The following is a 27,924-nucleotide window of genomic DNA, read 5'->3' as shown; positions in this document are numbered from 1 at the left end:
GTGTGTAGTGTGTAGTGTGTAGTGTGTGTGTAGTGTGTAGTGTGTGTGTAGTGTGTGTGTGTAGTGTGTAGTGTGTGTGTAGTGTGTAGTGTGTGTGTAGTGTGTAGTGTGTGTGTAGTGTGTGTGTGTGTGTAGTGTGTGTGTGTGTGTGTGTGTGTTGTGTAGTGTGTAGTGTGTGTAGTGTGGTGTGTAGTGTGTGTAGTGTGTGTAGTGTGTAGTGTGTAGTGTGTGTAGTGTGTAGTGTGTGTGTAGTGTGTAGTGTGTGTGTGTGTAGTGTGTGTGTAGTGTGTAGTGTGTAGTGTGTAGTGTGTGTGTAGTGTGTAGTGTGTGTAGTGTGTAGTGTGTGTGTGTGTGGTGTGTAGTGTTTAGTGTGTAGTGTGTGTGTAGTGTGTGTGTGTGTGTGTGTAGTGTGTAGTGTGTGTGTAGTGTGTGTAGTGTGTAGTGTGTGTGTAGTGTGTGTAGTGCTGCAATGCAGTTCTGTACATTTTAGCCGAGTCATGACAGACTCTCTGTGTTGTTAGCGTGTTGTGTTGTTAGCGTGTTGTTAGCGTGTTGTTAGCGTGTCTGTGTGTCCTCTTCCTTCATCAGATCAGCTGTGCTCCCCCCCCCCTCCTCCCCCTCCTCCTCCTCCTCCCTCTCGTCCTCTGCAGGGCAGTTAGCCGCATTAGCTCCTCTCTGTCCTCAGATGACTCCTCCTCCTCCTCCCTCCATCCTCCTCCTCGGCTGTCTGCTGTGTCTCTCCCCCTCCTCCCCCTCCCCCTCCTCCTCCTCCTCCTCCTCCTCCTCCGGTGACACACCAGACGATGCGTTGACTGAACGCAGGAGGAGAAGAAAACCTCTCCCATCCAGAGGCAGGAGCAGAGAGGAGGTGAGGTCTGTCTCTGTTTACTGGACTCAACAAAACCACCAACTTTAACAAAGACTGGACCAGAGAGGACGAAAGAGGACGAGAGAGGACTAAAGAGGACTATACAGGACTAAAAAGGACTCTGCTGGACTATACAGGACTATACAGGACTATACAGGACTAAAAAGGACTCTGCTGGACTATACAGGACTATACAGGACTATACAGGACTATAGTGGACTCTACTGGACTATACAGGACTATAGTGGACTCTGCTGGACTATACAGGACTATACAGGACTATAGTGGACTATACAGGACTAAAAAGGACTCTGCTGGACTATAGTGGACTCTGCTGGACTATAGTGGACTCTGCTAGACTATAGTGGACTCTGCTGGACTATACAGGACTATACAGGACTATAGTGGACTCTGCTGGACTATACAGGACTATACAGGACTATACAGGACTAAAGAGGACTCTGCTGGACTATACAGGACTATACAGGACTATAGTGGACTCTGCTGGACTATACAGGACTATACAGGACCAGTGAGGACTAAAGAGGACTATACAGGACCAGTGAGGACTAAAGTGGACTATAGTGGACCTTTTTCTTTTGCCTTCAACCTGCATGAAGACTGGAGGTTGAGTAGGTCAGCTAGCATGGTTAACCGGTTAGCTGGTTATGAAGTTAGCTGGTTAGCTGGTTAGCCAGTTAGCCGGTTAGCCATTTAGCCAGTTAGCCAGTAAGCCAGTTATGAAGTTATCCAGTTAGCCAGTTAGCTGGTTAGCCAATTATCTGGTTAGCCAGTTATCTAGTTATCCAGTTAAATGGTTAGCAGGTAGCCGGTTAGCCAGTTATCCAGTTATCCAGTTAGCTAGTTAGCGTTTTAGCCTGTTAGCCAATGGGATGAGGTTCTGTATTTTAAGCCTGGAGGTGAATAGTAGATCTAGTAAATAGCGCCCCTGGTGGTGGAGTTCCTGGTACAATGATTCAACTGTTGCACACATCAGAGCTCGGCTAACTGCTAACTGCTAACAGCTAACAGCTAACTGTTAACTGCTTCGAAAATGATGAAAGCTTGTTGCTATGTCTCTGTTCTTCTTCTAAGAAGTAGAAAGAAGTAGACATTAAACATGTTGAATTGTTTTTTTTTTTACTGTTTAAAGTCGCTGCTGCTGTAAAGTTCTTAAAGGATAATTTAACGTTGGGTCCGTTCAGTCCCGCTCGGTCTGGTCCCGATCAGACAGTGACTGTTCTTAGTTTCATTTTTGTTTGAGCGAGATTTCTTTTAATGTGATTTGCTCAGATTTTCACTCAACTGATAAAAGACAAATCTGATATTTGGTAGCTTGTTTAATTCTTATAAATAAAAAGATAAAATACATTTCTCATAACTCTAACTTTATACTTAATTTTATTAGTCTTTATTAAACCAGGTGGGTCCCTCTTTTCCGAGGGAATCCTGGCCCAGACAAACAAACAGCAACTCACACAGCAGCACTAATAAAAACAGGATTTACACTAAGACAAGAAAACCGCTCCACGGCCTCTCAGATCACTTCCTTTAACTTTAAAGTTTTCTGCAGCAACGTCCAAGCAGCAGCTGCTGTAACAGTTAAAACACAGTTCACAGCAGAGTTCAGAAGTCAGACATTTGTGAACATTTAATGAGATGCAGTTGGAACGTAAACAGTAGAAACATGGCCACTCAGCTCCAACTTAAGGGACGAAGTGATGAACAACCATGACAGACTGAATCCAGAGAATTACATTCACAAAATGTTCATTGTAAAAGTCATTTTCATATAAACTAGTCAACATGTAAAAGTCTCCATATCGGTGTTGGTATCGGGATATTGGCCTTGGTTTTACTTGGTATCGGAATGAAAGGATCAGACATCCCCATTGGGTACGACAGCATCTGTAGAGTCTTTGTCTGTAGCTTCCCCCGGGGCCGGGTCAGTAGTGGACTGACCAGGTCATGGAGCTGGTCTAAGTGATTGACCCGGGTTACAGGGATTCAGGTGCTGGACTCCTTTACCAGGGTGGGACCAGCACAGACAAGACGTCACTGAGACCAGCGACATCATCGGTTCTTTATGGACTCCTCCTCTGAATCTCTCCTGGAGTTTCTAAACCAGGGATCAGAGCTGGAGTCAGTAAACTACCAGGAACCTGGTCTCTGGGTCCCCTCTGGTCTCTGGGTCCTCTCTGGTCTCTGGGTCCTCTCTGGTCTCTGGGTCCCCTCTGTAAGTGCTGAGGTAAGTGAAGCCACTCTGGACCGGTTCAGTTTGTCCTCCATCACGTCTTCCTGGTCGTGATGTGATGTGAAGGCTGATGATGACCATGACCTGGACCAGCTTGAGCCGGTTCTATGGCTGGAGTACAGGTTATTTTGGTAAATGACGTAGCGTGACGTAGGTGAGCCAGTCTGGTCTCCCGGGTACCAGATTCTGGTTCTGTTGTGTTTCATAGGCAGCTGAGCTTCTCCAAGGGGGATGATTCTCAGGTTGATTCTTCATTAAGGAAAAGATCCAAAAAAACTTAACAGACCATGTGAACAACTCTACATTAGATGGTGGAGAACCTGCAACCCCCCCCTTGAGCCTAGAGGTAACACTGACTCCTCCCCCTTTAAGCCTAGAGGTAACGAGGTAACACTGACTCCTCCCCCTTTAAGCCTAGAGGTAACAAGGTAACACTGACTCCTCCCCCTTTGAGCCTAGAGATACACGGACTCCTCCCCCTTTAAGTCTAGAGGTTACATTGACTCCTCCCTCTTTCTCTTCCAGATCTCTAACCAATACTACCTCTCAACACCGTGATGGATCTGCAGTTTCCCTGAGACCAACTCCAGTTCAACTCCATCCGTCCCCCTGTCTCGTCCCCCTGCCTCGTCCCCCTGTCTCGTCCCCCTGCCTCGTCCCCCTGCCTCGTCCCCCTGTCTCGTCCCCGTGGCCTCCACCATGTCTGAGGGGCTGCTCCAGGTGGAGATCCCGGACTTCGGCAGCAGTGTTCTGGGCAGCCTGAACCAGCAGCGTCTGCAGGGTCACTACTGTGACGTGTCCATCCTGGTGCAGGGTCAGGCCTTCAAGGCGCACCGGGCCGTCCTCGCCGCCTCCTCCCTCTACTTCAGAGACCTGTTCAGCTCCATGGCCGACTCCTCGTCCTCCTCCTCCTCCTCCCAGACGGTGTTTGAGCTCCCGTCCTCGGTGACCCCGGCCTGTTTCCAGCAGATCCTGTCCTTCTGCTACACGGGCCGCCTCAGCATGGCCGCCAGCGAGCAGCTGGTCCTGATGTACACCGCCGGGTACCTGCAGATCCAGAACATCGTGGAGCGAGGCATGGACCTGATGATGATGAAGACGTCCTCGTCCTCCTCGCCGCTCTGCTGCGACTCACAGGTGAGTCCACAACCCAGAAGACTGAGGGTCTGAGCTGGTCCAGGTGGAGGAGGTCAGTCCAGGTACAGTTTAAGTAGAAGAACTGTAGAGGACTCTGTTGGACTCTGTTGGACTCTGTTGGACCAGGACTAGTGTTATTCTGTCTCTTGTCTCCAGACCACCTCAGTAGACGAGCTCGGGGGCTTTGATGCTCCGTCCGTCCAGAGCGTCCCCCCGATGGACGACGTGAGTCCAGAGGAGCTGGACCTGGACGTGAGCCGGATCAAACAGGAGAGAGAAGACACTCCACCACCTCCTCCTACCGAGGAGGACGGAGGAGGAGACGAGGGCAGGTGAGGACAGGAATCTGGAGGACAAATGTCTCCTTGTTTTTATTCTTGGTCTCTGGTGTGTTATGTTAATAAAGGTGTCGACCGTTTGTCCTCCCATCTGTCCCCCCATCTGTCCTAATGTCTGTCCCCCCGCCTGTCCCTCTGCTGGGGGTTCTGTCCTCAGGGTGGACATCGGGGACCTCCAGTCCTCCAGGACCAGCGCCTTGTGTTACCTGAGTGCAGGAGGAGGTCTGGTTTCAGGTCTTCAGTCCTTCCTCCTGGCAGGAGGGGGGCGCTCCAGTCCAGGAGGATCCAGTCTCCCCACGGACTCCCCTCCGTCCCACCCCCCCACCGAGGAGGAGCTGGAGGAGGATTACTATGGCAACGCTGTCCCCCCCGGCCTCTACCAACACATCTACGGACTCCCCGGGAACCCCTACAGTGAGTTCATGGTCCAGACCAGTCCAGACCAGTTCAGTTCAGTTCAGTTCAGTCCAGTTCAGTCCAGACCAGTTCAGTTCAGTCCAGTTCAGTCCAGACAAGTCCAGAGTTTGTCTCTGAAACCAGGGGATGTGGATGGAACCATAAAGATCTTAGAGACGTATGAGAAAAGACATCTACACCTGGGGACAAGGTGTGTTGCTGTTTGTTGTTGTGTGTTGGTGTGGTCCAGGATGGTTTAGGATGGTCCAGGATGGTCCAGGATGGTTCAGGATGGTCCAGGATGGTCCAGGATGGTCCAGGATGGTTTAGGATGGTTCAGGATGGTCCAGGATGGTCCAGGATGGTTTAGGATGGTCCAGGATGGTTCAGGATGGTCCAGTATGGTTTAGGATGGTTCAGGATGGTCCAGGATGGTTCAGGATGGTTCAGGATGGTCCAGGATGGTCCAGGATGGTTTAGGATGGTCCAGGATGGTCCAGGATGGTCCAGGTTGTTCCAGGATCACAATCTTAAATTGAAAAATGAAAAACAGACAATTCAGGTCAAACAACCTTTCTTAAACAGTTTTATCCTAGAAAGTCGCAGTTTTGCCAGTGTTAATGTTGACTGTTGTGGTCTTACGCTAGCTGCTGCCTCCACCCGCTATGCCGGTGCCACCGGGCCCGTCGCTGTTTGGCTCTCAGCATATTGTTTGAAATGCTTCCTCTTCAAATGACTGAACCAGTTCGTCGTGTTGCCACCGGACGAACAAACCTGTTCTGATTTGCCTGCGCTTCATCAGTTGAGGAAAATCCAGACCAATTACATATAATGGAAGTGGTAATTTTTTAATAACCAACTCCATGCGGCTACACACATAAACAAGGAGGCGGGTAAGAAAGTGCCTCACTGCCCGTAATTCGCTGTGATTCGTCGGTCAGGTTGACGACGTAATACATCTGGTGCGTCGGCGCATCAGCATAGAACTGGAATTTATAGAATGTGTCCTACACGATCTTCTTCGATAGCGTATGACGGACTATAACAGCCCCCCCACCTTGTCCCTGGCCCCAGTGTCAGAGCTAGAACACTTCTTCATCCATGGTGACCAGATATGTGTCAGAGCCGCATTGTGTAGTTGTGTGATCCTACTGAGAACATCTGTGGTGTCCTGGACTGAAACCGAACCTAGAAATAGATTCAGGAAGACTGTCATTCCCAGAGATATCAGGGCTCCTGAAGGGTTCTCGACGCATCTCTGAGTTTTGGGAATGATGCCGTCCTGGTTCCTCTCTCACAACGGAGGCAGTAGGTGAACAGCTCCAACCACCTGAACATGAATAGAAGAATAAAAACAGGGGGATGTGGTCGCGGCTCCTTCCTACAATCAGTAATGAGCTCTTTGGTTTTGTTCTGACTATGACATTCATTCACATGTGATAAACACAAGTTGAAGACGTAGCAGCTAACGAGGCTCCTCATCAATAACATGAACTGGTTCAGAGATCAGGAGGTGGAGGTGGAACAAGCTAATGGCTAAAGACAGCAACACAACACATTCATTCACCACCTAAACAACAACCACAAGCCACAAGCAGCAGAGCAGCACATGAGTCAGGAAGCAACACGTGACCCCTCCCTACAGTCCGTTTACTCTCTGACCCCCCTCCCCTTGTTTCTCATTGGTTCAGTCCAGGAGAAGATGGAGATGCTGCCCCTCCCGTTGGCTAACGAGCGTCGGCCCTGTGTCCTGGTTGGTCGGGACAACATGGCGCTGCCCGCCAGCCTGATCAGTCAGATCGGGTATCGGTGCCACCCGTCGCTCTACACCGAGGGCGACCCGGGGGAGAAGGTGGAGCTGGTGGCAGGTAGGACTCTGGATCTGGTGGAGGTCTCTGGATCTGGTGGAGGTCTCTGGATCTGGTGGAGGTCTCTGACTGTGGTTGTTGTGTGTTCAGGTTCAGGGGTTTTCATGACCCGGGGTCAGCTGATGAACTGCCACCTGTGTGCCGGGGTCAAACACAAGGTCCTGCTCAGGAGGCTGCTGGCCACCTTCTTCGACAGGTGAGACTAGACCTGAGACTAGACTAAACCTGAGACTAGACCTGAGACTAGACCTGAGACTAGACTAAACAGACTAGTCCTCAGACTAGATTAGACCTGAAACTAGACCTGACGCTAGCCCCGAGACTAGCCCCGAGACTAGACCTGAGACTAGACCTGAGACTAGACTAGACCTGTGACTAGACCTGAGACTAGACTAAACAGACTAGTCCTCAGACTAGATTAGACCTGAAACTAGACCTGACGCTAGCCCCGAGACTAGACCTGAGGCTAGTCCTGAGACTAAACCTGAGACTAGACTAAACAGACTAGTCCTGAGACTAGTCATGAGACTAGACTAGACCTGAAACTAGACCTGTGACTAGACCTGAGACTAGACTAGATCTGAGACTAGACCCGAGACTAGACCTAAGACTAGACCCTGAGACTAGACCCGAGACTAGAACTGTAGATGTTCTCGTGTGTTGTTGACTCCAGAGTGAGGCTGATTGGCTGGTTCTGGTTTCCATAGAAACACTCTGGCCAATAGCTGCGGGACGGGGATCCGCTCCTCAACCAATGACCCGAGCCGGAAACCCCTGGACAACCGAGTCCTGAACACAGTCAAACGTAAGACACACAACTACTACACGACTACTACACAAGAGCTACACAACTACCACACAACTACCACACAACTACTACACAACTACTGCACAACTACCACACAACTGCTACACAATTGCTACACAAGAGCTACACAACTACCACACAACTACTACACAACTACCGCACAACTACCGCACAACTACTACACAACTACTGCACAACTACTACACAACTACTGCACAACTACCACACAACTACCACACAACTACTACACAAGAGCTACACAACTACCACACAACTACCGCACAACTACTACACAACTACTGCACAACTACCACACAACTACCACACAACTACTACACAACTACCACACAACTACCGCACAACTACCACACAACTACCACACAACTGCTACACAACTACCACACAACTACCGCACAACTACTACACAACTACTGCACAACTACCACACAACTACCACACAACTACTACACAAGAGCTACACAACTACCACACAACTACCACACAACTACTACACAACTACTGCACAACTACTACACAACTACTACACAACTACCACACAACTACCGCACAACTACTACACAACTACGGCACAACTACTACACAACTACCACACAACTACTACACAACTACCACACAACTACCACACAACTACTACACAAGAGCTACACAACTACCACACAACTACCACACAACAACTACACAACTACCGCACAACTACCGCACAACTACCGCACAACTACTACACAACTACTGCACAACTACCACACAACTGCTACACAACTGCTACACAAGAGCTACACAACTACTGCACAACTACTACACAACAGAAGTAAACTATAACCCTCCCCCCCCCCCCCCCCCCAGTGTACTGTCAGAACTTTGCTCCCAGCTTTAAGGAGAGTGAGATGAACGTCATCGCCGCTGACATGTGCACCAACGCCCGGCGGGTTCGTAAACGTTGGCTCCCAAAGATCCAGTCGCTCCTCCCAGACGGCCTCCCCCCCACCTCCTCCTCCCCCCACCCCCGCAAGCTGAAGAGAGGAGGAGGAGGAGCAGCAGGAGGAGCAGGCGGAGGAGGTGGCATCTTGGAGCTGGACCTGAGGCAGATCAGCACCTCCTACCTCGGCCTGGAGGAGGTGGTAGGGGAGAAGGAGAAGGAGGTGCCACCGCCCCCCCTGCCTCACCTGCAGTTTGCTGGGCCTCGTGGAGGAGGAGGACAGGTGGAGGAGGAGGTGGAGGGAGGTGAGGCTGAAGGGGGAGGGAGGCTACAGACTGAACAACCTCCGGACCTCCCTCTGTCCCTGTCTTCCTCCTCCTCTTCCTCCTCCTCCTCCTCTCACCCCTCCCCTCAGCCGGCAGAGCCCGCCCCTCCTCACAGGGGATTGGCCGACACAGATGAGAGGGGGGCGGAGCCTCTGGAAGACAGCCAATAAGCTTTCTAATGCATCTGCCTACCTGTAAATAACACAAGAGCTACCTGTCCTCCTACCTGTCCTCCTGTCCTCCTACCTGTCCTCCTGTCTGTCCTCCTGTCTGTCCTCCTGCCTGTCCTCCTGCCTGTCCTCCTACCTATCCTCCTGTCTGTCCTCCTGTCTGTCCTCCTGTCTTACCTCCTGTCCCTACCTCACTCCCTGTCCTCCTGTCCTCCTGTCTGTCCTCCTGTCTGTCCTCCTGCCTGTCCTCCTACCTATCCTCCTACCTGTCCTCCTGTCTGTCCTCCTGTCTTACCTCCTGTCCCTACCTCACTACCTGTCCTCCTGTCTGTCCTCCTGTCCCTACCTCACTACCTGTCCTCCTGTCTGTCCTCCTACCTGTCCTCCTGTCCCTACCTCACTCCCTGTCCTCCTGTCCTCCTGCCTGTCCTCCTGTCTGTCCTCTTGTCTGTCCTCCTGTCCCTACCTCACTACCTGTCCACCTGTCTACCTCTCTACCCGTCTGTCTGCTCGGCTCTGCTGCATGTTAACAGCCTCCTGCAGTCCAGCACACAGTGATGATGATGATAATGATGATGATGAAGAATATGCTAACATGCTAACATGCTAATAAAGCTGAATGTTAAAGTCTCAGATTCATCCATTCACTGATCAGTTGTCCAACTTTTTGACACTTCATCATTTCATTCTGATAAAAACAAAAACAAGGTTTAACTTTAATCTGTTACCAGCAGGAGACTCCTCACTGTAGACTCCTCACTGTAGACTCCTCACTGGAGACTCCTCACTGTAGACTCCTCACTGGAGACTCCTCACTGGAGAATCCTCACTGTAGACTCCTCACTGTAGACTCCTCACTGTAGACTCCTCACTGGAGACTCCTCACTGGAGAATCCTCACTGTAGACTCCTCACTCCTCACTGTAGACTCCTCACTGTAGACTCCTCACTGTAGACTCCTCACTCCTCACTGTAGACTCCTCACTGTAGACTCCTCACTGGAGACTCCTCACTGGAGAATCCTGGCTTTAGGTCTGGAGGGTCAACATGGAAGAACAGAGTCAATGGGTCCAGACTTGATGTTTAGCTCCAGATCAGAGCGTAGACAGAGACCTTCATGGAATGAGTTTCCACAGGCCTCCATCTGGAAATCTGACAAATCCAGAATCCAGAATCTGGAAAGACATTCTGGACAATTCCATGCTCCCAACGTAGTGGGACCAGTTTGGGGACGACCCCCTTCCTGTTCCAACCTGACTGAGAACCAGAGACAAACCCGGGTCCATAAAGACCTGGATGAGGAAGAACTGGACTGGCCTCACAGAGTCCTGACCTCCATAGAACCCCTCTGGGATGAACTAGATGTGGACTATGAACCAGACCTTCCCCTCCAATATCACTGAAGAGCTTCTGGAACCAACTCACTCCTGAACCTGTGGAAAACTGTCCCAGAAGAGTTGGAGCTGTTAGAGACGTCACATTAAACCCTGGAGGCTCAGAACGGACATGACCAGAGCTCATATGAGGGTGAAGGAAGACGAGAGAATACTCTGAGTCATCTTCCATGTTGTTGAGTCCTTGTGTCCAGTGTGTGAGTCTGTGAGTCCTTCAGACTAAATGTTCCTGTAACAGTTGATCAGGGTCTAATCTGATCCCAGATCAGATCAGAACCAGCTGAGTTGTGAGATGTTGGTGGTTTCCTCTCATCAGCTGATGCTCCAACATTTCTACTGGATGAAGGTCAGGACTTTGACTTGTTCCTAAACATTCATCTGGTTCTTCTGGAGAACCACTGGTGTTCTTGGGCTCCTTGTCTTCCTCCATGACATTCAGTTCAGTTCATGGACTCATGTCCTGACATTTTCTTTTAGAGTTCACTGGTCCATCAGCTTTTTCACATAAAATAGAATATGATACTATGTAGTAGTAGTAGTAGTAGTAGTAATAATTATAATAATAACTACAAAATTCCCTCTGGGAAATTTTGAAGGGGCTACGGGAGCTAATGCCGGGGGGAACCGTCTCTGTCAACATGGGAATTAGCACAGTTAGCTTATGGTTAACACAATTAGCTTATGGTTAGCACAGTTAGCCTGTGTGTGAGAGATTAATGCACGCTTTCACGCGCATGTTTGTGTTTCCTACTACTCTTCCTGTGTGTATTTGTGATAATATAAAGGTACCTGTATGTCTGTGTGTGCATGTGTGTGTAACTGTAATTACAAAGTTACCTGTGTAGTGTGTGTGGGTGTGTGTTGTTGTAACATAAATTGTGGGACACAGGGATCAGCTGCATTAACAGCAGAGACATCTGATTAATAAACTGGTCTCAGCTGTGGCTCAGGCCTGAGGGTCAGCGGTTGCCGTGGCAACTCACAGTGGTCGTCAATGACGACGGAAGCGCGCGGAGCCGGGACACAGAAAAGAGCGAGATTTCCCTCCTTTTCACTGGTCTCACATTTGGTCTCACTGTGACAAAACGGAGGCTCGTATCAGAAAAACAAGCAGACCGTGGGTGTCGTAAGACCTTCCTGAAGACTTTAATATGTTTTTTGTCCTTGTAGAGTAAATATTTTGGACACATTCACGAGTTAAAGACAAAGGTCCTTCTCCTTCTCTCAGAAAATCTTTGCATTGGAGTGAATGGAGACCAGACAGGTACTTTACCGTGAACAGAGGCTCACAGTTTAAATTCTGTTCATCTCACTGCTTTGCTGGGAACATTGTGAGAGACACAACAAGTTTGTCTACAACTGTGGAAAAAATCACGTGTCTAGTGTGTAAATTGTGGCCGGGACGAGCGTGGAAATAGAAAAGTTTCAGGCGATTTCACACACGTTCTCTCACTCTAAGTAGCAACATTCCGCACTCTAACACCAGATTTTTGGAAAAAGATCATGGTCATTGAACAGTGATTGATCAACAACGATAAGACCTATCAAAACGAGATGATAATATAGCAATACACAAGGCTTGTGTCTACATTTTAAAGTTTAAATGAAGTCTGTAGGTGAAAGTTTGCCTGAGCAGTAGACCTTTGAAAAACTGTCTTTTTTGGGTCCTTTTTTCAGCCGCCCCATTAATTTCCAATGGGAAAGAAAAGTAATAACACATCGATAGAGTCAAGGGTCTGCAGCCCCTAATAGTTTATTAGTGTTTATAATTTAATCTGTTACGAGTTTAGTTTTTATTGTACAATGTTTATTGCTCCTATTTCTTTCTTTCTTTCTTTCTTTCTTTCTTTCTTTAATACAGTTTCCCAGAGGGAGTCATCGCAAAGGGATTAATAAAGTTTAGTCTAAGTCTAATAATAATAATAATAATAATAATAATAATAATAATAATAATAATAATAATAATAATAATAATAAATCTCTGGTTTTTGATGTTAAGTGTATTTATGAATTTATTTGTAATATTTGTTCTTCTTCTTCGTCATCATAAAATTATCATTAACTAATTAAACTCTCCGACGTGAATATTAATTACTGGTCGATCACCCTGGGGGCTCTCCGCTGCCGCTGTGCATTCTGGGAGACGTAGTTCAGCGTGCGGCGCCATTCTGCAGCCGCGGTCAGCGAATCACATCCAATCACTGCTCCTCAACTTCACCCATCGACCAATCACAACATCTCACACCTCCTAACAACAAATCATGGCCTCGCAAAAAAAACTCGCCACCAATCACAGCGCGTCTTCCGCCCGGCTGGCCAATCAGAGGACAACAACACCTATGACGCTACTCAGCACTGCGCTTGCGCACACGGCGGACAGCTGATAACTCATCTATTATGCTACTTCGCTAAATAAAAAATCCTCCAGAAAATTGACGGGATATCGCCGCTGGACGCACCGGAGGACCGAAGCTCAAAGTAACCGGGAGCTTGTGGTGGGTGGCGGTAGCGGGGGAGCGGGGGAGGCGGCCGGGAGGAGGGGGGATGTGTCGCCGTGTGTCGGAGACTCGGCGCCCGCAGACAAAGCTCAGCTAACATGCTAACAGCTCATTAGCCAGTAGCCAAACACCTGCGAATATTTCATTAATAACCCACTAAACTCGCTCAGCGTTTGTGTCATAAGCCACCAACTGTTGAAATATTTCCTCCCACACGTTCCCACTCAACCCCACGACCACTACACTTTATTATTTATTATTTATCCCGTCTCCTCCGGTAAGTAGCCTAGCCTAGGCTAGCTCGTTAGCCTCCTAGCTGCTATCTGGCTTCGGCTTGCCCGCCATCTTTTTAAAGCCAGATAAATGGGACGTTCTGTTGGTCGGTAAAACATCCATCACGGAGCCCCGGCTGCACCCAGCGCCGCGGCCCGGCCGTGGATGGGCAGCTAAGGAGCCGCTGCGTGCACCGAGCCGCGGACCGAGCTCCCGTTCGGCTGGATGAGAGCGGTTTATCGGTGTTAGCTCGTTAGCTCGTTCGTTAGCCGCCGCGGGACTCGAACATCTGGCGATCCGTGCGGGTCTGGGGTCTAGGCGTAAAGATAAAAGTTTGAGAAACACGGAACAGGTGTGTTAATTAAACTCAGTGGCCACTTCACCAGGGACACCTGTGGAAACAAGGCTCTGGTGTTTTAGATTACATTTAATTTTATCACGTTCCTCATGTGCAGGTACAGAGCAACTAAATGCAGTTTAGCATCTAACCAGAAGTGCAGTAAGTACAGATTTGCGTGTAGATGCGTCCACATCTACACCTGTGTGAAGGTTCTCAGTCATGCAGGTCATGGTTTATACCCGAAAGCGTTGAGTAACACGAAGTGTCGTTGTTTTTAACGCTTTCTGGCTCCGCATGTAGAATAAATAGTATAATATAATATGATATATATTTTTTAAGGGCACATAGACAATATTTCTGTTGTGTGCGTGTATATATATATATATATATATATATATATATATATATTTCGCTCCTTCACCTGTATATAGGGTTTCATCTGTTCATAGTTTCCATCTGTAAATATTGTCCATGTGCTATAGACCAGCCTGTCCCGTCCCTCTCATGTCCCTTTATGTCCCACTGTCTGTCCCGCTTATGTCCCTTTATGTCCCTCTGTCTGTGCTCCAGCTCTAACTGCTGAACTGAACCTCTGGTTGATGATGAACTGGATTTAGTTGATCTGGACCTGAACATGTATAATGTGAAAGTTGAGTCTAATATGTAATTTACAGGTGAGAGAACAACATTTACACAGTGAGTGACTGAGCTACTATGAACATATTCTACGGATGCAGTTGTGTTAAATCGAAGCAGAACATAAACAGGATTAATTGTCAGCATAGCTTGTGTTATCATTTTGTATTTTGTGTCATATTTGACTGACACGTGTTCCCAGTTTCGACATAGTAGAGAACGGACTGGGCTGAATAAGAAGTTACACTTAATGAATGTTTAATTCATAACGGTTTAATAGAATCACATTAATCCTGCAGCTGAACCGCCACCGTGTTCAACTCAACATTATTCAGATGAGAATGACTAATAGTTCTAGTATTAGTAGGAGTACTTCACTAGCAGTACTAGTAGTAGAAGTAGTAGTACTTCACTGGTGTACCTAATGAACTAGACGGGGATTTTAAAGTTTAATCAGTAACGAGAATGAAAAGCAGGTTTTTATTTACAGCTTCGTCTAAACTGTCAGAAAGATTTACATCACCTGTGGAGACCAACCAGTCAGAGACGTTTAAACTGATCACATGACGTGTGTGAGTTGATCTGATTGGCCGGTCAGATAAATCGGAGACTCCAGATAAACTGTCCTCCAGTGAAAGAGTTAGGGACAGTGAGGATGAAACCTGGACCGTCTCAGTGAAACCTCAGAGCTCTGGGATGTTTTTCACTAAAACTGTTCATCCAAGTCTGGAGGAAAATTGAGTCCAGACGATGGAACCAGTTTGTCTGGTTTACCTCCATAATATACTGACCTGGCCCCAAATAAAGTCTCCTCCACCTGGATGTAGCTGAGCTCATAGTCCAGCGCCTCCTGGTGGATCATTAGTTCATGGTGATTATCTTCCAGCTGGTTCAACAAGTTATTTATCATTTGCTCCACATCCCGTGGAGGAGGAGATGTTAGTCTGGAGGAGGAGATGTTAGTCTGGAGGAGGAGATGTTAGTCTGGAGGAGATGTTAGTCTGGAGGAGGAGATGTTAGTCTGGTGGAGGAGATGTTAGTCTGGTGGAGGAGATGTTAGTCTGGAGGAGGAGGAGATGTTAGTCTGGAGGAGGAGGAGATGTTAGTCTGGTGGAGAAGGGTCAAATCATTGGCTGCATCAAGCAGAGGAAACATCTAGAAACTACTGAAACTGGCTTAAGACCTTTATTCCAGACTGGAAGGACAGTGGAGCATGAGTCCAGACCTGAGTCCAGACCAGAGTCCAGAGAGAAAGTTTGGGATGAGCTGGAGACTCAGACTCTGACATCATCAACACAAGATCTGAACTAAAAACACTGGATGGAATAAACCTGGAGACACTGGAGAAGCTTCTTATTGAACCAATGGAGTCAAAGCTGGAGGAGCTCCGCCCACAGACTAGAGGGGAAGAGCTCCGCCCACTGACTAGAGGGGAGGAGCTCCGCCCACAGACTAGAGGGGAAGAGCTCCGCCCACTGACTAGAGGGGAGGAGCTCCGCCCACAGACTAGAGGGGAGGAGCTTTATTCTGACTGTTAGAGTTGTTCTGTCCTTGTGAGATGCTGACGTCGTGTCTCTGCCTCAGGTCGTGCGATGGGAGCTTGTGTCTTGGTGTTGGACATCGGGCTGAACTGAAGTGTCTCTGGTCTCCTGTGGGTCCTCACGCCGTCTCGCCCTTGGTCCACGGAGGGAGTTGTTTTTCACCTTCAGGTCAGACGCTGCCGTCCCACGCTGCATTGCTGCGTCACCGCCGAACACCATGTCAGACGCCCCTGAGGCTGCACCCCCCAGCCCCCCTCCCCTCACCAACCCGCCCCCACCTGAGGTCACCAACCCAACCAAACCTGGCAGGTAGGAAGCAGCAGGGAACCAGGGAACCTTCCCGACCCGGGGCCCCGTCAGATATTAACTGTGATTTTAACTTTTGATTTGTCGTCAGTAGCTACATCGAGTCCACTTCTAGTTTAACGAGCTAGAACCTGGAGAAATGACTGACACACATGTATTTATATGGTCTTATATGGTATTTATATGTGAACCTGCACATCAAATCAACAAGGTTCTACAAGAACACACACAAAGGCTCAAGGTTTACATGAAAATAATCAAAGTTTCAAATGAAAAACTGTAAATAAAGTATAAATAAAGTATAAATGAAAGTATTTCCTTGCTGATGAACACAGTGTTCGGTTCCCGAGTACAGACGTGGTTTAGTTTTACGTGTTGTGCGTCTGTACGTCCAGTAAACGTGCCGAGGTTACCATGGTTACTGATTCCTGTTCACAGCATCACCGCTAACGCTCGCTAGCCCCACAGACAGTAGCATAGCCAGGTCCAGACCTGAGGCCTCCTCACGCTCCAGGTGGTTCAGGTTCCGTCCGGGTTCTTGTTCTCAGTGGTGTTGGCTTCATAAACTCACGGTTTATTCAGCTTCTTTGGTTTTAAAAACTCTCCATAACTTCAGCCCAGAGTTTGTAGCCTCCACCAAGTGGTGGGAGGATGTATTGCAGCCGTGTGGCCTTCAGGTGCAGAACTGAAAGGTTTTTGTGGCCCATTACTTGGTTCTCACGGCCCCAGTTTAATAACCAGCGCTCTGGATCCGAGACTAGAAACCACCCGGAGACTAATGACATCGTTCTGAACGCGTTCATCAACCCCTGGACCAGACCTGGACCAGACCTGGACCAGACCTGGACCAGACCTGAACCAGACCTGGACCAGATCTGGACCAGATCTGGACCAGACCTGAACTAGACCTGGACCAGACCTGGACCAGAGCTTATAGAAATATCTCAAAGCTCACACGTTCTCCAAAGGTTCTAGTTCTCTGTTTGGATCAAACCAAAGAACCCAAAGTGTTTTTACCTCTTAAAGTGAATCTGGCTCCAAAATGCTACTGATTCACTACAGGAGGCAACGTTCACACAGTTCAGCTTCACTGAGACCAAGTTCCCAGACCTGGTTCCTGGACCCATGAAGGGTCAAACCACAGGTGTCAAACATTCGGCCCGTGGGCCAGAAGTTCCCCCTACAGGATCTAACCCGCAACGTGTCCTATAAAGGTATCAGCTGTTCCCCAGGTTGAGTATAAGACGAGACTGAGACCTGGAACTAAACACTAAATCCACTCCTTAAAACTTTCATTATGTTCTTTGCACTAAAACAAAGGGAACGTGGAGTTGTTGCTGGTTGTGTTGCTGGTTGTGTTACTGGTTGTGTTGCTGGTTGTGTTACTGGTTGTGTTACTGGTTGTGTTACTGGTCCAGACCCTGTGGCCCCTGAACTGGACTGAGTTGTTGGTTTCATTGTGTTGTTGTTGTGTGTCCTGCAGAAAGACCAACCAGCTGCAGTACATGCAGAACGTGGTGGTGAAGACCCTGTGGAAGCACCAGTTCGCGTGGCCGTTCTATCAGCCTGTGGACGCCATCAAGCTCTGCCTGGCGGTACGTCTGCTCCACCTGCTCCTCCTGCTCCACCTGCTCCACCTGCTCCTCCTGCTCCTCCTGCTCCTCCTCACACACAAACCCTCATTTATATCCATAAAGTATATATAGAAAGTGTGTATATATGTGTGTATATGTAGCGGTCCAGAACATCTGGGCTCCTTTAAGACACATAATGTCCTTGAAAAGCTACTACAGGTACTACCACAGGTACTACTATAGGTACTACTAAAGCTACTACAGGTACTACCACAGGTACTACTATAGGTACTACTAAAGCTACTACAGGTACTACCACAGGTACTACTATAGGTACTACTAAAGCTACTACAGGTACTACCACAGGTACTACTATAGGTACTACTAAAGCTACTACAGGTACTACCACAGGTACTACCACAGGTACTACTATAGGTACTACTAAAGCTACCACAGGTACTACCACAGGTACTACCACAGGTACTACCACAGGTACTACTACAGGTGCTAGTAGTAATACCATGTGTGTGTGCAGGATTACCACAAGGTGATCAAGAACCCGATGGACATGGGAACCATAAAGAAGCGTCTGGAGAACAACTATTACTGGAGCGCCAGCGAAGCCATGCAGGACTTCAACACCATGTTCACCAACTGTTACATCTACAACAAGGTGCACACACACACCTGAGAACACACACACACCTGAGAACACACACACACACACACCTGAGAACACACACACCTGAGAACACACACACACACCTGACAACACACACACACACACCTGAGAACACACACACACACACACCTGACAACACACACACACACCTGAGAACACACACACACACCTGAGAACACACACACACACACCTGAGAAACACACACACACCTGAGAACACACACACACACACACACCTGAGAACACACACACACCTGACAACACACACACACACCTGAGAACACACACACACACACACACCTGAGAACACACACACACACACACCTGAGAACACACACACACACACCTGACAACACACACACCTGAGAACACACACACACCTGAGAACACACACACACACCTGAGCTTCTGCCACGGTTCTGTGTTTTAATGGTCTTGTTTCTTGTTCCTTGTCCTTGTCCTGGTCCTGGTCCTGGTCCTGGTCTTGTTCCTTGTTCCTGGTCCTTGTTCCTGGTCCTGGTCCTGGTCCTGGTCCTGGTCCTGGTCCTGGTTCTGGTTCTGGTTCTGGTCCTGGTTCTGGTCCTGATCCTGGTTCTGGTCCTGATCCTGGTTCTGGTCCTGATCGTGGTCCTGGTCCTGGTCCTTGTTCCTGGTCCTTGTCCTGGTCCTGGTCCTGGTTCTGGTCCTGGTCCTTGTTCCTGGTCCTTGTCCTGGTCCTGGTCCTGGTTCTGGTCCTGGTTCTGGTCCTGATCCTGGTCCTGGTCCTGGTCCTTGTTCCTGGTCCTTGTTCCTGGTCCTTGTCCTGGTCCTGGTCCTTGTCCTGGTCCTGGTCCTGGTCCTGGTCCTGGTTCTGGTTCTGGTCCTGGTTCTGGTCCTGGTCCTGCAGCCCACAGATGACATCGTCCTCATGGCTCAGGCTCTGGAGAAAATCTTCCTTCAGAAAGTTGCTCAGATGCCTCAAGAAGAAGTAGCTTTGCTGCCTCCGGCTCCTAAAGGCAAAAGCAAGAGCAAGCAGCCGGCTACAGGTACTACTACTACTACTAGTACTATATGTACTACTACTACTACTACTACTACTGGTACTACTACTACTACTACTAGTACTACTACTACTACTACTACTAGTACTATATGTACTACTACTACTACTACTACTACTACTACTACTACTACTACTACTACTACTACTACTAGTACTATATGTACTACTACTACTACTACTACTACTACTACTACTACTACTACTAGTACTATATGTACTACTACTACTACTACTACTACTACTACTACTACTACTGCCCAGGTACATATACTATGTACTACTATTGTTGTTATTACCACTCCATGTAGTACTACTACTAGTAGTCCAGATGGTATATATGTACTGTATTTACTAGTACTCCATGTAGTAGTACTACTAGTAGTCCAGATGGTATATATGTACTGTATTTACTAGTACTCCATGTAGTACTACTACTAGTATCCAGGTGATAGATATATATATATATATACTGTATTCACTAGTACTCCATGTAGTACTAGTACTAGTAGTCCAGGTGGTATATACATACTGTATTTACTAGTACTCCGTGTAGTACTAGTACTAGTAGTCCAGGTGGTATATACATACTGTATTTACTAGTACTCCGTGTAGTACTCGTAGTACTAACGTGTCTCTCTCTCTCAGTGAGCCAACAGGCGGAGTCATCGGCCTCCCCTCCCCCCTCTTACCCCTCCCCCTCACCATCTCAGACACCTGTAATCTCCACCACGCCCACACCGACCCAGGCCACGCCCCCTGCCACTGCTGCCCCGCAGCCCCCGGCAACCATGATGCCATCTGCACAGCCCGTTGTCAAGGTAACGTGGTGTAGGAACTGACTCGTCTCCTGTAACATTTCTGTTTTTCTCCCAAACTAACGGAGGAAAAAAGTTTCAATTATTTTAAATAACATTTTAGTGAGTGATCAGAGTCAGAGGCACTTTATTGATCCCAGGGGGAAATAACTTTATATATATATATTTATATTTATACACACTCCCAGTCAGACGTTTGAGAACATCACACTTTTTACTGAAAGTTGTTCAGTTTATTGTGTCACTCTGAAATAAAATCATAGAACAAATAAGTTGAAAAATAAATCATGGACCATAATGTTTTCTGACCTTTGACTCATCAGAGCAGCAGCTTTGTCAGATTTAACAGCTGAACACACTCGTTTCCGTTCTTCTACAACAGAATCAAATGTTCTTCAGAAAGTTCTTCCTGAGTCTGTGTGAGAAGTTCCTATAAATGTGAGGTTCTGGGCGGCTGCATGTTCTCACTCTTCTGTCCAGTTCATCATAAACCAGCTGGAGACTGTGGCTCCATGTTCTCCAGCTTTGTTCCTGAGGTAGCGTTAGCGTTAGCGTAGCTTTTCACTGTGGCTCCATGTTCTCCAGCTTTGTTCCTGAGGCAGCGTTAGCGTAGCTTTTCACTGTGGCTCCATGTTCTCCAGCTTTGTTCCTGAGGTAGCGTTAGCGTTAGCGTAGCTTTTCACTGTGGCTTCCATGTTTTCCATGCTTTGTTCCTGAGGTGTTGCCGGTTGAGCGTTAGTTAGCGTAGCTTTTCACTGTGGCTCCATGTTCTCCAGCTTTGTTCCTGAGGTAGCGTTAGCGTAGCTTTTCACTGTGGCTCCATGTTCTCCAGCTTTGTTCCTGAGGTAGCGTTAGCGTTAGCGTAGCTTTTCACTGTGGCTCCATGTTCTCCAGCTTTGTTCCTGAGGTAGCGTTAGCGTTAGCGTTAGCGTAGCTTTTCATGGCCCAGGAGAGTCTCTGTGTCTTACTCTGACGTCTTAGCAGTGACTTTCTGCTGCAACTCGTCCTGTCAGACCTGCAGCTCCAAGTCTCCTTGTTTACTACGACTGCTAAGCTGAGCGTGAAGCTGTCGTCCTGTAGCCGCCATCATTCAAGCTGTTAACTCTCAGAAATCATTCATCATCATTCAAGCTGTTAACTCTCAGAAACTCTGGCTTTGGTTCTGTCAGACGCTTCCTGTCAGAGTTTCCTCCAGTTTCTATACGACCTAACGTCAACTAAATACCAGCTGAACATGTTCATCCGTTACCATCTCACACTTTAACCATGTGGATAATCTGAGCAGTGACCAGATAAACGTCTAACTGGTTTAATCGACATTCAGAAGGGACTGAAACCCATGGCGTTACTGTGGCCACGCCCCCTGAGGGCTAAAATACAGAGCGATTAATGTTGGACTCAACAATCATCCATGTGAACGAGTGGATCAGCCTCAGTCAAACTTAGTTTTATTACGTGAAATGTAGCTAAATAAAAGATGCTAACGCTAAGAGCTTTACTGAAGTAATGTTTCCATACGATACTGTAACTTTATACTTTATTAGAACGACAAAGAGTGATCACAAATATCCAGCGCCTGGTTCCAGCTGTTTCTCTTTTCGTCGGTTTTCAGGAGCCTGTAAAAATACGTCTCTGCTTTTCTGTTGGTTCAGTCAATCACACAACAGCTCTTCACCTTTATTTCCATTCGTTCTACAGTTAAGACCCTGCCTACGATTCAAGCTAATGCTAATGCTGCTAATCTCCATGTTCAACCGTCACTTCCTGTCACTCCGTGGCCGTAACCATGGAGACGTCACGAACATACAGATGAATTAAGACATTAAAAACACATGATGTTATAAATAATAAGTATTAAAGGTCACGTAACAGTTAAATACTGTTTACGTGTGTGAAACTGTGCGACTGTAGTTTGGATCGTAAATCACATGATGATGATCTTCGCTTTATTCTTTATTTACAGACTTGTTTTATGTTTGGTTTGTTTCAGTGGTTTTATGTGTTTATCTCAGAGTGAGAACAGATCTTCAGCCTTTAGAGACGCGTCCATGAGCTGAACTCCTCCTCAAACATGAGTTTCAATATTTTATCAAGATTTTCATCGTTTTCTAAAGAACCGTGAAATTTATCAGGTTCATTTTTCTCCCCAGTAGCTTCACGGCATCATGTGTTCAGAAAGACGACTAAACCCTCCTCCTGCTCCTCCTCCTCCTGCTCCTCCTCCCCCTCCTCCTCCTGCTCCTCCTGCTCCTCCTCCTGCTCCTCCTCCCCCCCCCTCCCTCCTCTCCTGCTCTCCTCCTCCTCCTCCTCCTCCTCCTGCTCCCCTCCTGCTCCTCCTCTCCCCTCCCTCCTCCTGCTCCTCCTCCTGCCTCCCTCCTCGCCTCCTCCCTCCCCCTCCTCCTCCTCCTCCTGCTCCTCCTGCTCCTCCTCCTCCTGCTCCTCCTCCTCCTCCCCTCCTCCTCCTCCTCCTCCCCTCTCCCCCCTCCTCCCCCCTCCTCCTCCTCCCTCCCCCCTCCCCTCCCCTCCTCCTGCTCCTCCTCCCTCCTCCTCCTCCTCCCCCCTCCCTCCCCCCTCCTCCTCCTCCTCCTCCCCCTCCTCCTCCTCTCTCCTCCTCCTCCTCCTCCTCCTCCTCCTCCTCCTGCTCCTCCTCCGCCCTCCTCCTCCTCCTCCTGCTCCTCCTGCTCCTCCTCCTCCTCCTCCTCCTCCTCCTCCCTCTCCTCCTGCTCCTCCTCCTCCTCCCCCTCCTCCTGCTCCTCCTCCCCCTCTCTCCTCCCCCTTCTCCCTCCTCCTCCTGCTCCTCCTCCTCCTCCCCCTCCTCCTCCCTCTCCTCCTGCTCCTCCTGCTCCTCCTCCTCCTCCTCCCCCCTCCTCCCCCTCCTCCTGCTCCTCCTGCTCCTCCTCCTCCTCCCCCTCCTCCTCCTCCCCCCTCCTCCCCCTCCTCCCTCTCCCCCTCCTCCTCCTCCTCCTCCTCCTCTCTCCAACAGAAGAAAGGGGTGAAGAGGAAAGCTGACACCACCACCCCGACCACGTCAGCGATCTCCGCCGGTCGCGCTGACTCTCCGTCGGCTCAGGACACCAAACCGGCCAAACTCGCCGCCTCCAGGCGCGAGGCCGCCGCCCGCCCCACCAAGACCCGGCGGGACACGGGGGAGGAGGTGGCGGGGGTGGAGGTGGGAGGCGTGCCGGTGGCGGGGAGGAAGGGCGGGAAGCTGGGCGAGCAGATGAAACACTGCGACGCCATCCTGAAGGAGATGCTGTCGAAGAAGCACGCCGCCTACGCTTGGCCCTTCTACAAGCCGGTGGACGCCGAGGCCCTGGAGCTCCACGACTACCACGACATCATCAAGCACCCCATGGACCTCAGCACCGTGCGGGTAAACACATCTAACGCACCACACATAACCACACAATCTAACGCACCCACATGCATGACCCCACCACATCTACCCCCATCTACGCACCCACAATCTAACGCACCACCACATCTAGCACGCACAACCACGCACCACAACTACGCACCCATCTGCAAATCAGCACCACACATCTACGCACCCACACATTAAGCACCCACCACATCTAACGCACCCCACATCTAACGCACCACCACATCTAACGCACCCACACATCTAACCACCAAACACATCTAACGCACCCACACATCTAACGCACCCAACACATCTAACGCACCCACACATCTAACGCACCCACCACATCTAACGCACCACAACACATCTAACGCACCAACACATCTAACGCACCCACCACATCTAACGCACCCACCACATCTAACGCACCACAACACATCTAACGCACCCACCACATCTAACGCACCCACCACATCTAACGCACCACAACACATCTAACGCACCACAACACATCTAACGCACCCACCACATCTAACGCACCCACCACATCTAACGCACCCACCACATCTAACGCACCCACCACATCTAACGCACCCACCACATCTAACGCACCACATCTAACGCACCCACCACATCTAACGCACCCACACATCTAACGCACCCACACACTAACACCCCAATCTAACGCACCCAACACATCTAACGCACCCAACCACATCTAACGCACCCACACATCTAGCACCACACACATCTAACGCACCCCACCACATCTAACGCACCCACCACATCTAACGCACCCACCACATCTAACGCACCCACCACATCTAACGCACCCACCACATCTAACGCACCCACCACATCTAACGCACCCACCACATCTAACGCACCACATCTAACGCACCCCACCACATCTAACGCACCCCAACAAATCTAACGCACCCCAACAAATCTAACGCACCCAACAAATCTAACGCACCCCAACGCCCACAAACGCACCACAAACGCACCCCAACACCCACAAACGCACCACAAACGCACCCCAACACCCACAAACGCCCGGAGTCAGACCATCACCTCCCAAACCTGGACTGACACCAATACATGAAGTCTAGTTAGCTTTAGCCTAGCTTTAGCTTAGGCGTGATGGATCCATGTTGGATCCGTGTTTGATCCTGTTGCTGACGCATGGTCTCGTTTGTCTCCGGCAGAAAAAGATGGATAAAGGAGAATACGCTGACCCTCAGAGTTTTGCTACTGACGTCAGGTTAATGTTCTCCAACTGCTACAAGTACAACCCTCCAGACCACGAGGTGGTGGCCATGGCCCGAAAGCTGCAGGTAAGTTCCTGCTCCTCTCGGACGCTTCAGCCGACACGTGTCTGCGACGCGTCCTCAGTAACGTCCTCTGTCCTCAGGACGTGTTCGAGATGCGCTTCGCTAAAATTCCTGACGAGGGCCTGGAGGCGTCGGTCCCGTCCACCACGCCGCTGGTCAGTAAAAGCACCGCCTCCTCTGACAGCAGCAACAACTCCTCCTCCGACGAGTCGTCCGACTCCGAGGAGGAGCGAGCCACGCGATTGGCCGAGCTACAGGAGCAGGTTGGTGCTGCCGACCAATCACAGGTCAAGAACATCCTGGTTTTCTTATTTTTCCACGATTGTAGATTTGAGGTGTGGGGCTGTCGGTGTCTCTGTGGTCTCGGGGTCGGTGTTGATTATCAGTGTATCCCATCAGTTGAAGGCGGTGCACGAGCAGCTGGCCGTCCTGTCCCAGGCTCCGGTCAGCAAGCCAAAGAAGAAGAAAGAGAAGAAAGACAAGGAGAAGAAGAAAGACAAGGACAAAGACAAAGTGAACAAGGGCAAGATAGAGGAAGAGAAGAAGCCCAAGGCCGCCGCCCAGCAGCCCAAACCGGCCAATCAGAAGAAGGCGCCGGCCAGGAAAGCCAACAGCACCGTAACGGCCACCAGGTACGATTTAGAGCAGTGCAGCGATTACAGAGTTCACTCAGATTAATGTCGATGACGCATTAAACTCTGTGTCCAGGCAACCGAAGAAAGGCAACAAGCCGTCTGGCGGCGGCTCGGCCAACGGGGACGACGGCGAGGAGTCGTCTCTGCCCATGTCCTACGACGAGAAGCGCCAGCTCAGCCTGGACATCAACCGGCTGCCGGGCGAGAAGCTGGGCCGCGTCGTCCACATCATCCAGTCCAGGGAGCCGTCGCTGAGGGACTCGAACCCCGACGAGATCGAGATCGACTTCGAGACCCTCAAACCCTCCACCCTCCGAGAGCTGGAGCGCTACGTCAAGTCCTGCCTGCAGAAGAAGCAGAGGAAGCTACTGCGTGAGTACCAGTACCGGCCTGAGCCTGCAGCCCTGAGACCAGGAACTAGTGGATACTAGGAACTAGCGCCCAGCAGGAACTAGTGGATACTAGGAACTAGTGTCTAATAGGAACTAGTGTCTAATAGGAACTGATGTCCACTAGGAACTAGTGTCTAATAGGAACTAGTCTCTAGCAGGAACTAGTGTCTAACAGGAACTAGTCTCTAGCAGGAACTAGTCTCTAGCAGGAACTAGTGTCTAGCAGGAACTAGTGCCCAGGAACTTTTCATGGGTGTTATAAAAGCCGCGTGTCATATGTTCACTTGATAACTAATGACGATGTCATCGATGTGATGATTAACTCCGCCCCTTTCTCTTGTCCTCCAGAGAAGGCAGCAGGAGGCGGGGCCTCGGGGGGCGTGGCTAGTCGTTTGAGTGGCAGCTCCTCTTCCTCCTCTGATGACAGCTCCTCAACAGGAACTTCCTCTTCCTCCGACACAGACTGAACACACAAACACACACACACACATTACGACACACACACATCACGACACACACATTATAACACACAGAGGTTTATACACACACTCAGAGACTGTATGTAAATATGCTGACCTGTTTTTTAGCTCCTAGTGTCGTTTCATTTTTATTTTCTCTGGAGGAACGCAGTCACGCGACAGAACAAGAGAAGAAGAAGAAGGCAGTGAGTTCCTGTTCCTGGGTGGGCGGAGTCAGTCCGTCTCATCGGGACTCCTATTGGTCTCTGGACACTTGAGCTGCGTTGCTATGGAGACAATAAAACCGCGGAGATTTTCTTCTTCTTGTTCTTGTTGTTGTTGTTTGTGGACGGCCGGCGGCGACCCCTGACCTCTGAACACATTCCTGAAGCATCATGGGAGAGAGAGCAGGCCGACCTCAGCACCGATCAGCTGAGTGCTCACCGGTGATCAGCTGATGGATCATGTGTGATCAGCTGATCAGAGAGATGATCTGGATCCACTAATAATGTCTGAATGAGGAAGACGGGTTCCAGCTGCTTTACCACAATAATCAATAACAGATCAGCTGTGAGCCCTCGCCCCCCCCGCGCCCCGCCCACCTGCCTGTCCTGGGGTCAGCTGATCCCCCCCCCCCGCCCCCCACCCACCTCGAGGAGACTTTTATTTTTTAACACTACATTTCCTTTATTCTTTCTTTGGATTTCAGGTTGTGTGCTGAACTCGTTTGTGTCTAATAAGGTTCTCAATTTAAAAGAAAAAAATTTTGTACCACGGCCCCATTTCCAGCCAGCCCCCCCCCCCGAACCAGAACCAGAACCAAAACCAGTCAGCCTGAACCGCCGCTTCTTCAGCGGCGTATTTATTCGTTAAAATGTCCCAGAACAAAACCTCTTCTTCATCCGTCTGCTGCTGACCCCGGACCCTTGACCCCTGACCTCCAGGGTCATGTGACAGCAGGTAGTGGTCACGTTTGACCAGAGGGGGCAGCATCAGACCAGTCAGCTGGACGTTAGCGTTGGCGCTAGCTGTGACCACAGTAACCCTCCTGTTTGTTTTTAGTTGATGGTTGAGCTTTGATGCTAATAGTTAATTTTGTATTTTAATAAGAAAAAGGAAAAAAGTGATTTTATGTATTTGCATGCACTCCTTCCTTGCGGCCGTACGTTCTTTCTCCCTTTGTTTGAGCGCTGTATAGTAGCTGTATAGTAGCTGTCCGAGGTTTAGTAGCGACGCAGAGAGGACGAACCCACCAACCCACCCTCAACTCTTTGATGTAATTACTGATATGGGATCCTTATTTTCTGAGTTCATTTGTTTTCATAAATAAACACATAAACCGACTGGTCGGCTCCCAGTGTCTCAACTTCACCTCAGTCACCACCAGGGGGCGCCTCCGTCCGCCGGAGCGCAGCAGCTAACGAGGAGCGTCCCAGGCTCCTTAAGAGGAGAAAACAAAGTACTGCCTTAATCAGACTCTAACAGGAGTCTCTGTATCTGATGTAGACGCCCAGATAATGTGATCGGGTAGAAGATGTC

General features: G+C 49.4%; 2 protein-coding genes across 7 annotated transcripts; both read left to right on the top strand.

Annotated features, from left to right (window-relative positions):
• The first annotated feature begins 749 nt into the window (after nt 1-749).
• LOC125011812 (nucleus accumbens-associated protein 2-like) lies at nt 750-9,102 on the top strand. Its single transcript, XM_047591175.1, has 8 exons — nt 750-868; nt 3,648-4,259; nt 4,416-4,591; nt 4,755-5,011; nt 6,685-6,861; nt 6,952-7,057; nt 7,569-7,666; nt 8,534-9,102. The coding sequence occupies exons 2-8, from the start codon at nt 3,822-3,824 to the stop codon at nt 9,100-9,102; spliced, it is 1,821 nt and encodes a 606-aa protein (XP_047447131.1). The 5' UTR covers nt 750-868; nt 3,648-3,821.
• A 3,724-nt stretch (nt 9,103-12,826) lies between these two features.
• LOC125011810 (bromodomain-containing protein 3-like) lies at nt 12,827-27,729 on the top strand. 6 transcript variants are annotated; one of them, XM_047591173.1, is made up of 12 exons: nt 12,827-12,990; nt 15,827-16,092; nt 17,573-17,684; nt 18,199-18,336; nt 19,232-19,370; nt 20,033-20,205; nt 23,189-23,575; nt 24,775-24,903; nt 24,981-25,187; nt 25,300-25,532; nt 25,609-25,907; nt 26,276-27,729. In XM_047591173.1, the coding sequence occupies exons 2-12, from the start codon at nt 16,001-16,003 to the stop codon at nt 26,392-26,394; spliced, it is 2,028 nt and encodes a 675-aa protein (XP_047447129.1). In that variant the 5' UTR covers nt 12,827-12,990; nt 15,827-16,000; the 3' UTR covers nt 26,395-27,729. The 6 variants fall into 6 exon arrangements, with proteins under 6 accessions (XP_047447129.1, XP_047447130.1, XP_047447125.1 ...); XM_047591174.1 differs by having other exon boundaries at nt 23,186-23,575; nt 24,981-25,163; XM_047591169.1 differs by having other exon boundaries at nt 23,186-23,575.
• Nucleotides 27,730-27,924: the final 195 nt, after the last annotated feature.

This window comes from Mugil cephalus, chromosome 8 (genome assembly GCF_022458985.1).
Source record: "Mugil cephalus isolate CIBA_MC_2020 chromosome 8, CIBA_Mcephalus_1.1, whole genome shotgun sequence".
Lineage (NCBI taxonomy): Eukaryota > Metazoa > Chordata > Actinopteri > Mugiliformes > Mugilidae > Mugil > Mugil cephalus.
Note: the sequence above shows the minus strand (reverse complement) of the source record. Positions and strands in the feature narration are given on the sequence as shown.

What these genes read in the sequence shown, in the direction of transcription:
- LOC125011812 (XM_047591175.1), top strand. Translation starts at nt 3,822, where the DNA reads ATGTCTGAGGGGCTGCTCCAGGTGGAGATCCCGGACTTCGGCAGCAGT. An exon ending in CGCTCTGCTGCGACTCACAG is followed by an intron (nt 4,260 to 4,415) that starts GTGAGTCCACAA and finishes TCTTGTCTCCAG; the next exon opens with ACCACCTCAGTAGACGAGCT. An exon ending in AGTCCTGAACACAGTCAAAC is followed by an intron (nt 7,667 to 8,533) that starts GTAAGACACACA and finishes CCCCCCCCCCAG; the next exon opens with TGTACTGTCAGAACTTTGCT.
- LOC125011810 (XM_047591169.1), top strand. Translation starts at nt 16,001, where the DNA reads ATGTCAGACGCCCCTGAGGCTGCACCCCCCAGCCCCCCTCCCCTCACC. An exon ending in AACCCAACCAAACCTGGCAG is followed by an intron (nt 16,093 to 17,572) that starts GTAGGAAGCAGC and finishes TGTGTCCTGCAG; the next exon opens with AAAGACCAACCAGCTGCAGT. An exon ending in CTGCACAGCCCGTTGTCAAG is followed by an intron (nt 20,206 to 23,185) that starts GTAACGTGGTGT and finishes TCTCTCCAACAG; the next exon opens with AAGAAAGGGGTGAAGAGGAA.